The sequence below is a fragment of the Electrophorus electricus genome, chromosome 12, assembly GCF_013358815.1.
Source record: "Electrophorus electricus isolate fEleEle1 chromosome 12, fEleEle1.pri, whole genome shotgun sequence".
Lineage (NCBI taxonomy): Eukaryota > Metazoa > Chordata > Actinopteri > Gymnotiformes > Gymnotidae > Electrophorus > Electrophorus electricus.
The window spans coordinates 21925982-21938157 of record NC_049546.1 but is presented as its reverse complement, the minus strand read 5'-3'; the positions used below and the strand labels follow the sequence as shown (position 1 = coordinate 21938157).

The 12176-nt window shown below is 37.9% G+C and overlaps 1 protein-coding gene across 1 annotated transcript; it reads left to right on the top strand.

Moving 5' to 3' along the window:
• Window positions 1–664: 664 nt before the first annotated feature.
• On the top strand, window positions 665–10277 carry tex11 (testis expressed 11). The gene is made up of 29 exons (XM_027018536.2): window positions 665–747; window positions 1351–1466; window positions 2474–2558; window positions 2722–2801; window positions 2960–3040; window positions 3291–3410; window positions 3593–3673; window positions 3758–3843; window positions 3956–4013; window positions 4104–4199; window positions 4308–4389; window positions 4509–4587; window positions 4681–4832; window positions 5027–5112; window positions 5302–5439; window positions 5554–5656; window positions 5791–5915; window positions 6452–6537; window positions 6723–6776; window positions 6910–6950; window positions 7072–7158; window positions 7272–7342; window positions 7494–7610; window positions 7836–7908; window positions 8074–8223; window positions 8395–8503; window positions 8643–8763; window positions 9467–9634; window positions 10206–10277. Exons 1-29 carry the CDS (start codon window positions 720–722, stop codon window positions 10275–10277), a joined length of 2745 nt encoding a protein of 914 aa, XP_026874337.2. The 5' UTR covers window positions 665–719.
• The last annotated feature ends 1899 nt before the right edge of the window (window positions 10278–12176 follow it).

Below are 12176 nucleotides of genomic sequence, written 5' to 3'. Positions count from 1 at the left end.
CAATAATAATAATATAATAATATAGCGTTAATTGCTTACTCTAACCGTATTCCTCACTTCTGTAGTTAATATAATAATATAATACAATAGTATAATAATAATAGAATAGAATAATAATATATAATATAATAATATAGCGTTAATTGCTTACTCTAACCGTATTCCTCACTTCTGTAGTTAATATAATATAATACAATAGTATAATAATAGAATAGAATAATAATATATAATATAATAATATAGCGTTAATTGCTTACTCTAACCGTATTCCTCACTTCTGTAGTTAATATAATAATATAATACAATAGTATAATAATAATAGAATAGAATAATAATATATAATAATATAGCGTTAATTGCTTACTCTAACCGTATTCCTCACTTCTGTAGTTAATATAATAATATAATACAATAGTATAATAATAATAGAATAGAATAATAATATATAATATAATAATATAGCGTTAATTGCTTACTCTAACCGTATTCCTCACTTCTGTCATCTTTAAAAATCGCGCCTCTCCAGCGTTTAAAGCCTCGTGCAAAAACTGATTCGCGAGACACGTCCGTTAGCTAGCTAGCTAGTTTAATAGGAAGTTTTGTGAAATTGTCATGAAACATTGTTCTTTACGAGTTCGTGTGTGAATACTCAGTTGTCAGTTTACACTTAAACTATACACAGTTTAGATTATCTTTAAATAAACTGACGTGATGCAAACATGGATCTGTTTGTCATTAACGTCCAAGGTAAGAACTGAGGTGACAGAGGACCGTTAAGATAACTAAGTCGCTAGTCAGTCATCTCTCTAGGCTCGGGCTCCGTAGCGCTGGCTGTCTAGCTATCTAAATTAATCTAATTAATTAATCTAATTAACTGATATATGGCTAAGTTACTGTTTTACACCCAACGCTACCGATTGTTACAGCAAATAACTAGCTAGCTGCCTTAAATATAGAGGTCTTTATACAGTCATATGTCAGTCAATTATTATTATTTCTTTACATTGCTAACCAGCACTTTTCTAAAACGCGGCTACAAAATGCTGAACACTAAAAAAGATAAAAGACACAAAACATACACAGAGAACAAGTTCATTCGTTACTGTTAACCTAGTTAGCTAACGCTACATTACTTGATAGAACTCCCGAATATGCACAGGCCGTCATTACTACTGTGGTCTTCTCCACACGTATTGCTTCTTCCAATGAAAGCAAAAAGAAGTACGAAATAACGGCTGTATATAAATTACGACATACACTTCTTTTCAGATTACATAAATGTTGATTTTTTTTTTTTCCCCGTTTCTACCTACATGCGTACCGTATTTATGTTGTGTGTTTCTCCTGTAGCTCTCACGGAGAAACTCCTGCAGAGACAACGTAATGAAAATTTGAATGAAGTAATTGAGAAGCTGTTCGCTGAAGTCCTATCCCTTGAGCATCCCACTAAAATACAGGATTCACAGGTGCCCACGTTGCCTTTTGCAAAACATGACCCTGTGTATTCAGAGCCAGAATTAATGCAATAAAGATATCTGTGACAAGGACAGACCACATTGGGGACCTAATCTCTTGAAGAAATGCAGTCTATAAGTATTTTGGTTGTGCAGTACACAGTAGATATGAAATGAAACAGTGAATATTAATGCCAATATCAGTTGAAGAGGGCAGGAGTTACATCCCTTGTTACACATTCTACATACAGTGTTCATTTTAGGGAACTAAACGTAATTTGATAAATAGCTACTCGCTTGCTTAGCTGTGCAGCTTTACATTATTGGTGTATTGCTAAAAGCTACTAAACAGTCCAGAGTTGATTCTGACTGGCATTTGCAACTACAGCTGACTGAATACTTTCTGTCATGAACAAAAATCCCTTTTCAGCCATCAAACAGATCAAGAACAACCTATTGGACATATGTATAGATGTCTCAAAGACTAGCATAAACAAAAGAAATATCCTTTGAATTGTAGCCTACATTCCACAACTACATTAATTTATTGGATAGTATTTGATTTTAAATGCAGTATGCCAGAGTACAGAGCTAAAAGAATTGTGTTATGACTATAATATTTACTGCACAGTAAGTACCAACAGGCACTAAAGCTGTTCCTTATTTAATGTTTAATTATTTCTGACCATTATAGGCTAAGTCTACAAATACTTCCCATAATTTGATGTAGAATGAGTCGTGCTTTTTGCTCTCAAGTTTGAAGCTCTAACCCTGGATTGCAGTTGAAATTTGTTGGTCAATTTTAGCTATCTTTATGGCTTTGTGTATACTTTATATTACTTTATGTGGTTATATATGTCAATATAATGTAATAAAATATATATTATATACTTTTAATTATTTGTGTTTTTCAATTATTTAAACCAAGCAAACATGAAAAACACAAAAAAGCAACAAAAAAGGACAAACTTTTAAAAAAGAAAATTAAAACATACTTCTTTTCTGTTTTGCATTTGTAGGTTGAAGAAAATGCTATTCAGTTATGGAACTGGGCTGTGACCAAAAATGTTGGTTCATCCATCAATGAACAACAAAAAGCCAAAGGTTTACATACAGTCATACCTAAGCTCTTTAGTATTGATGCTTATCTGTGCTCCGACAAAGCATGCACAGAAATTTATTATGTCCTTACCATACAGATCCGTGCTTAGTGTCATATGTTTCCATAGGCTGTACACTCAGCTGTGTTATTTCTCATGTGTTTCAGTACGTCATGTGGCCTGCAGACTCCTGTATTTATGTGAAACTGAGAACCCATCAGAAAATGCCATTCGCAAGCAGATTTTGGTTTGTTTGTCCTCTCACTGCACTTCTTTTTTTGTGTGCTCCTTTTCCTTTTTTCTAAATTCTTCTTTTCATTCTAAATAAAGCAAATTTTATATTTTGTTTTGGATTGCAATAATGCTATTATATTCAGGTATCTTAACATCTTTTGTGACTTACAGATGGCCAGCAAGACAGGGAGAACCTGGCTGGACTGCAAAAATCCCAAGCTTGCTGATGATTTTCTGAGTCTTGCTGTCAATGTCAGTGTGAAATTACATATAATTACAGAGGGGGAATGTTCAGAAAATGGTTTACATATAAATGAAGTGTACACCTAGAAATTAAGCAAATGTTAATCAGTGTCTGGCCTTTTTCCTTTTTAGTTTACTAGAACTTTCTCTGTTGCTGTGCTTATGTGGTGATAATGTTGTGTTTAAATAGCATATTGCTGACCTAAATATGTTATTATTTCTGATGCAGTAATAGTGAACGCTTTGTGCGATTTCACAGAGCCTGGAGACTCTTTACTCCAGACTGACATCCCACCGAGATGGTGTTGCTGATATCAACACACCCAAAGGAGATGTAGAGAAAGATTTGCTACGGGTTCTTTCTTATCAAGCTGAATCAGTGAGCAAAAATAGATTGTACATGATAGCTGCATAGGAAACTCTATAAAGGGCATTGGAAAAAAATATATATTAAGGGGTATGAAATGAGTGAAATTGTCCAAGGGGAAAAAGATACTAATGAATAAGTTGTTGGAATAAACAGGACGCGTTTGAAAGAAAGGTGGTGTGTTGCCTTTGCAGGCAGTTGCTCAAGATAGCCACCAGGTGGCAGTGTCCTGTATGCAGCGATGTAAAGAAATGCTTCTGAGGCTACCCAAGGAGGTGTGTTGCCGTAAACAACTCCTTGCAATACCGTTAAAACCGTTATTTTTGTCATTTGTAATATTTTGGAAAAATGTCTTTTAGACTGGCTACCTGTCCCTCATTTGCTATAACTTTGGGGTGGATACATATAATAGAAAGAAGCATGAAGAAAGTTCATTTTGGCTCAGGTAAATGTATACAGATAATATATGTTGTGATATTGCTAGTGAAAATAGCCCATTACATAACATATACTAATTAAACATGATGGCCAATCTACTATTTAACTGTGATTTCCAGTCAGAGCTATGATATAGGGAAGATGAATGCGAAGTACTCTCCTGGTCAGGAAATGCAAGTAAGCACTTTTGTGGCCTGTTAGGTTGGCATTTCTGCCAGGCCTTTTGGAATGTTAATTGTATGGGTTTTTTTAATATTCTTTTTTCAGGCCAAAGTCTTGAGACTTCTTGCTACTGTTTATATGGAATTCGACTCTCAGAAATACCACGATAAAGCTCTTCATGTGGTTAGCCTGGCCAATAAGGTATAATAAGTACTAATTTAGAGCTGGTATGTTTTAAAATACCTTTTGTTAAATTAGTTTTTATTTTTAACCTTTGGTTACATCACGTTAAGTTATATTTTTTGACAGGAACACCCATACCCAGCAGGCTTTTATCTGAAGATTCGCATTGTGCTGAAGACCGGAAAACCAGATGAAGTTGTCAAATCTGGTGAGTCAGATCATTCTGAATAAGCATTAAGCAAATAAGGGTGTGTGGCTTTGCTCAAATTCAGAGAGGTTCACTCGAGTTGTTCCTTATCATTTTAACTCACCTGCTCTCCTTGATAGGGCTAACAGAACTACTTGATTCTGAGGTTCCTCTGGATGTGTGTCTTAGCACAGCAAAACTGCTGATGGCAGAAGATAGGTAACAACTCTTGTAGTGGTAAATGTTCTGTTAAGCATTGTCTTCAGGTGCATGTGCTATTCTCACACTAGAGAGGTGTTCATGTGTTCTCAGAGAAGCAGTGGCGTTTGACTTTCTGAAGAAGGTGTGTCAGCAGTTTGAATCTTCTCCTGAGCTGGGAGCTGTACTCCTGTTGCATATCAAGCTGTTGTTGCAGAGAGGCAAAGAGCTTCTGGGCAAGCAGAAAATCGAGGATGTAATCACAGGTACTGCCAATGAATAAACAGTCCTGGGATCTAGTCACCTTGCTAACCTAAGTTAAACGGGCCTGAAACAATAATGCATTGGGATGCAAATATCCAATGTACTTTGTGGTACAAAGGTTGATGAAGTTGTCTGACTCTGGTTAGACTGAAATGTTGAGCAGTCAGTTGAATGCCATGGTCTGATTGCTGTTCAGGACATTACACAGGAACACAGTTATCGCCACAGACTCTCACCTCCTTCCATCTACTACTGTGGGATAAGGCTTCAAAACACTTTGAGGTATTAGTAATTGTGCCCATTTTCCTTTAAATGTCACAATTAGTACCTGAAGCTATTTATTAGTAGTAGTAGTAGTAGTAGTAGTAGTAGTAGTAGTAGTAGTAGTAGTAGTGGTGTTGTTGTTGTTGTTGTTGTTGTTGTTGTTATTGTAATTAATATAAATGTGCAATTGACATTTTTCTTACCCAGGCCAAAAACTACTCTGAGGCTTTGCAGTGGTACAATTACTCATTGAGTTTTTACAAGGCAGGTAAGCTTGATCAAAACCTGGCCAAACTGCAAAGGAACAGAGCTTCCTGTTTTCTCCATCTGCAGAAATTAGACAAGGTATCATTCTGCTGTATGGTAAATTCACCATAAACTGATATCACTCAACATGCATGAGCACACAGATATATGTAAACCCAAATTTCACTATAATAATTATAGTCTTTATTTTAGGCCAAGGAAGCTATTTCAGAGGCAGCCAAGTGTGATCCAGACAGCATCTTTACCCAGTTTAGTATCTACAAGATTGCTGTTTTGGAAAACAATATAGAGAAGGGTCAGTAACCTTTGTACAACGTAACATATTTGAATTTGATGCATAACCGTTGCTCTTTTTCATGAAAGAAACTAATCTTTGAACTGTCCATACAAGTTGATCCTAATGGCGGAGTTGAGCTTTACACCCCTCAGCTGCCGATGCTATGAGGCAGATTGGTGTACTGGCCCAGGCACCTGTCACCAGTGAAGACAGACTTCTCGTAACTGAGACTGCAGCTGCAAACATTCTCAACCTAGCTGCTCAGATTGCCCTGGAGGTCAGTGAGAACACAGCATCTACAATAAAGTCTCCCATTTATTTAGCTACACCTTCTCCGTAGTTGTGCTTGTAGGCTACCAGTCCTTTTTTGGTCAGTATATTAATTGGCTGATGGTAACTTGTCTTGTTTCTTGTGGCCTTAATTATGAAAAACATTTGTCTGTGTATAAATGAATGCTCATTAAGTATTTGTGGACTCTGGTATAGTCATATGACTGCAGAGTACAATAGTGGTACCAGTAACGTTGAATTACTTACAACTGATTGGTAATATATGGCAACCTGTTAGGTACAGCTCTAAAGTAGGTATAAAAAGTAGTAGTAAAATTTATTCTTTCATTTAATTTCCCCTATCATTATAGTTTACTGACAACATTGATGCTTGTTATCTATAATACTATTATAATATATCTATAATACTATTATAATAATATTGTAATACTAATATTATTCAGCCCACATATTAGTTAGCAGTAAGCAGTTGGGTAAAAATGGCTCTATTCCAGTATGCTCAAGAAACTTTGACTCCTACAGAATGAGCATCAGGAACTAGCTGTGAAGGCCCTAGAGAATCTGTGTGAACACTCACAAGATGTAACGCAAGTACTTACTGCCCTCAGGTCAGCACACATACGTGTAAATTTCCTTGAACCTTTAAAGTCTTGTATTTCTTATCTTGACACATTTTTTCTGTGTTATACCATTAAAGTGTGAAACACAATGTATTGCACTGGCAGAGAGAGAATGTTCCTAAGAATTTATTGCCGTGTGTTCTGAAATCCAAGCTCAAACCACCTTTTTTCAGGTGTTTAGTTCGACTTGTGCTTTCAGTAATGGAGAACAACAATGAAGAAAACTGGTTAGTGGATCACTACTGTATTCTTTAATAGATAGTCCTTATTACAGATATCTTTTAATCGTGAACAATTAGTGTGCATATTTATATCGACTTTGCCATTGTCTTTATACATTCTTTCTTTCCAATGTCAAAGGGATGCCAATTTAGATCTGCTCTTGTCCTATTTAAAGATGGGTAGGTGTGGTTTCAACTGTTCACGTAACTGTTAGTTACACAATATGTGTAAGTGTGTGCCAGCACGTGCAACTGTGTGTGTGTGTGTGTGTGTATAATATCTGTTTTGTCTATGTTACAGCCCTACAGAATCTACCCCAGTTGAACCAAGTGCCAGGCCAAGGGCTTGCTCAGTGCTCTAAGGAGGCCAGCTGGTTCAGACGGATAGGTGAGCTCTTTTTCCCCCTCACAGCCCATCACATGCACCTGTCTGACATCCAAGATTACTGTGTGGTCCATGCACTTATTATCTTGTCTTGCACATTTCTGTTAATGTGACAGCCTGGAACACAGCCCTACAGTGCCAGGGCAACACAGTTAGGATGAGAGATTTCTTTGTCCTGTCCTATCAGGTCAGTTCACATAGCATACATCAAGCACCTTCTCCTTTGAAAAAATGATCATGTACTTTTATCAGTTCTGGATCAGATGCTTGTTTTAATAACATAACCTACCTGAGCTGTAAAAGAATGCTCATTTTTCTGTCTGCCTTTTGGGGGCCAGCTGTCATTGCTGTGTGTCCCAGACAAAGGCGTGTTGATGGGGCAGAAGACATGTCTGCTGATGTCTGCTGCAGCCTGTTTAGACATATGCAGAAAGGCTCTTCAGTCTGAGCAACAGGTAGGTAAACTAGAGAATAACAAAGTTGGATACCTTTAACCTTTTTATATCCACTGAAATATCAGAAATCCTTTTATTTTGTTTTAACAACCAATATAGAAACTAAAACACATTAGTGTGATTTTGAACCATAGTACGTTTTTTGCACTTGTTGCAGTTACACGAATTGTCCAGAAGAGGGTGCAGTATATTAGCTAAATCACCTAAATCCGCTGTGTATTTCAGACTGAGATCTTAACACAGGCTTTGGAACACATTCAGATCTGCTGGGAGATATGGAGGGCTTTAAAAGCCTCAGGTACTGTATATTGTTACTTCTTGTAATATTTGTGAAGGTGAACATATAGGTTATGCATATTACCTGATATTGAATATTACTGCAGTTCATGGAATATGAATGTATAAGTATAAGCCCAAATATCATAAATGCCTCAAAATAAATTATTTCTTATTTTTTCTATAGGTGATTATTCCAAAGACCCAACTGATACCTTGTTACTTTTGTATGAGTTTGAGGCTCGTGCCAAGTTAAACGACCCTAAGCTTGAGTGTGTGCTTGAGTCAGTCCTGGAGCTTCATGACATTGACACCAAAGTGCTGGAGACAATGGCAGGTTAGATTTAGATATTTACTGATTAAAGTAACTGGTAATTTCAGTATACATACAGCTGTTTTACATATTCATATGTTTAACAATGTGAAATTAAAGATGTATAATGTTTATATTGTGATGTGATAAGTGATGGGAGTTATGAGAAATTGGCTCTCCAATGTGTGTGTGCAGCTTTAGCAATGGAGCCCCCAGCCCACTTCCCGGTGCTGTGTAAGAAAGCTTTGAGAATCGCTCTCGCGCTACACAAGCAAAGCCCACAGGCAGATTTGTCACGCTGCATGTAAGACTAACACTTAGTCATTCCATATATGTATAGCTTGTTTCCAGACATTATCATAGAAATGATAAAAGTTAAAAATCTTTTGGAACTTTAATATTTGTTCTGTGTGTATGTGTTTGCGTGTGTGTGTTCTCAACAGTGACTGTGTACACAGTTTGATCCAGCTGTCTCTGCCTAGCGGTGTATGTGAAGTAGAGTCCCGCATGTTGGAGGAAGTGTGGGGTTACTATGAGGAGGCCCTGTCCATCATAGCTGCTGCAGTGAGTTGGCTGGCTAGCGTGACTCAGCAGCTGTCACACATGACCTACTGTGACTCAGCCCAGCAATTATCCCCATCTCTGAAAGGATCTTCTGTTACTGCCAATGGGCTTTTAGCTACACTTCAGTTAGCAGATGCTCCATTCACCAAACTCTACCTGCCAATTTGCATGTTAAATTGAAAATCTTCTATATAGACCTTGTCTTATGGAAAAATTATAAGGAAAATGTAATGGTGGCATTATTATGAACAAAGACAATAACCTCAGTGGTGGAATATATCTGTGCTTCTCAGCCCAGTCTGTGGGATCCACCAGATGGTTATTTTTGCTCCCAGTACACCTGTACCAGTTTAATAGTTTTATTCAGGTGTGTGGACAGGAAGCATGGGGTATAACCATGGTGGGAATTAAGGATTGGGTTGAGCACTGCCGTATTTGGTTACTTATTTTTTACTTTTTCAAAATTGCTCTAAAAGTAAATAAATGAGGTGTGTACATGTATGCTCTTTGTAATCAAGACCTTGCAAGTGATCAAACTGGTTGTGGTATGCTTGTAATAACTCGGAGCAAATATTTAAAAATGGAGGTGTCCTGAAACAAGATCATTTTCTAGAAACAACTCTGTAGCTTTAGATTTCAACTGTGGATAGATCAGTTCTTTGATTAAAACCTTACTTTATAGTTTTTCTCTCTTTCCCTCCAGGTCGAGGACTTTCCCAAGCTGGAGATCCTGTGGCTGTTGACCAGAGCATGGAACACAGGTATCCTTCTCTACAGCCTGGGCCAGTATTCTGAGGCGGAGAAGTGGTGCAGCCTGGGGATGAGCTTCCTGCGTTACCTGGGCTCCCTACAGGAGAGCTATCAGTCCCAGGTATAACCGCTATCAGACTCAGGTATAATTGCTATCAGACTAAGATCTAATTGCTGTCAGACTCAGGTATAATCACTATCAGACCCAGGTATAATCACTGTCAGACCCAAGTATAATCATTATAAGAACCAGGCGTAGTTGCTATTGGACTGATATAATCGCTATCAGACCCAGGTATAGTTGTAGGTCATAGAAAAGTGCGTAGGGTGTAGGGAGGGAGGGGCCGATGCAGCAGTCCACAGCTGTAAGCAAAATCTGTCTTATATTCCACACATCTCTTTCCAGGGGTAGACGGTGTACAAGCTACTCTGTTTGTACAGACAGATGTACGGCACTCAGGTCTGTCTGTACCTTGGGTGGGTTTATTGGAGCACAGCCCTCCGGCTTGTTGGTAGACTAGCTTAATGTAGTTGCTTTTAGTTTCACTCCATTCAGGCTTCGAGGGAAGAGCTTTAAAATTTGTGAAAATGGAAAAATTAGAAAATGACCAAGTTCATGTCAGAGCACTGAGAACGGACAGCATTTCTGTGCACTGCAGAAAAATTAATTGTGAAATATATGATCTTTTCAGATGTCTGGTCTGTACAGTGAGGTGTTGGACAGGTTAGACAAAGCCAAGATGAACCTCATAATGGAAGAGTGACTGCTGATCACAGAATTTTGTTCATAAAATATGAGGATTTGTTAGGGGAATTGCATTTGTTACTGAGGGGGGGGAAAAATATTCTCACACACACACACACACACACACACACACACACACACACACACACACGCAGTTTGAGTGTCCGGTGTTCTTCCGCCTTAGTTGATGACAAACGAAGAAACCCACATTCAACTCTTAACAGAACCACAGATTTTATTATTTCCAAACAAATAAACTCTTGTCCAGTCCAAAAGAAAAAAAAAAAAAAAAAGCAAAAACAGAAAAGAAAAAAATGGGGAAAAAATCCAGGACTGTGTTCCCTTCTGACCAAGATAATATTTGATTTCCTTGTGTCCTGATAGGTTCCACCACAGTAGTCACAGGGAGGACACTACTGTACAAAGGGTTCACATTTGCACGCACTTACTGCAAGTGTGCTTTCACATAAACAATTAATCAACCAAAAAGATAACCCTTGATCCTTGAGCCCCACCTTTATCCAAATTTATTTCATCACTTTTCTGGAGCAAAGACTGAGACCCTCATCAATACACACAGAGCCATTCAGAACCAGTGGAAGATTCAGCAATCTCAGTAGAAAGAGAACTGAATGAAAATTCTTTGGGCTTTACTGATATGGCTGACTGACACCAGACACATTAACAGTCAGCTGTAGTTTTTTTTCGTCTTTTTTTTAAACTCAACACCAGAGATGAGTAATGAGTTATGCTCCTGGTTTACTTTAGTATCTCCCTATAGGTGGCTGTCTTGATTTTCATATATGTATATATGATATATATATGTGTGTGTGTGTGTGTGTGTGTGTGTGTGTATATATATTTGTGTTTATATGTGTGATTTTATATATATATATATATATATATATATATATATATATATATATATATATATATATATATATATAATCACAAAAACACACACACACATATTGCACACACAGTATTACGTTTTACAATTTTATAATCTATACACTCAGACAAATTCCACAAGATATCACAAGTAGACAGGCCCTAGAGTTTAGGGAAATCAATTCCCAACTGACTAGAAAATGTGTTCTGATAGGCAGCTGAAGATCTTTGTCTATAGAGAAATACCCACATTACGGCACATTTGTATGGAAATAAATCTCAGAATAATTCAAAATTTACTTACCTGACATTTGTGATCTATAAAACATTTGTCCCATTTGTTTCACACATGCATGAAGCACAAGTGAGGGTTTTATTTACATTTTACAGCCATCACACCCTTTGAAACAGTCTGTAAGCAGTTTATAAATGGCTCTGTTCCCTTCGAGTATTCCCTGAACTCTGGTTTTGACACAGGTATGACAGCTGGTTTAGTGAAGGTGCCTGGCACGTGGGAACACCTGCTGAATAAATGCCTGCAGTTTACAGGAGCTGGGGTGGAGAGGGAACAGTAATTTCATCACTTCCTGTGGGCACAGAAGAAAATACTGCTCTGGGTTTTCGTCCTCTTCAAAGCAGGAAGGGGGGGGGGGGGGTCTTGGGGGCAGGGTGGTGGTGGAGGACCCCAGTAGTCCTGTATCAGTGAGTCAGCACAGACTCTTTATCTGCATCAGCAGTAGTGAAGTTCCGCACTGCAGGTAGGCCATACCTCTTCTGCTGAGTCAGAGCGTGCACAGGCGGGCCACCACGCGTACGGTGCTCACAAGGTATGTCAAATAAAAGGCAGAGGAAATCCTGCCAATTCTTAAGTATGTTAGTTTGTCTGGGTGCCCAGTGGAATATAATTTCATTCCCTTTGAGTGAAAATTCTATTGACTTGAACTGTTTTCCATCACAAAGTGATTGCTGCTATTCAGCTGCTCTAGGATTATATTCAAGCATTCCTGAGCTCATCACGCTCACCCTC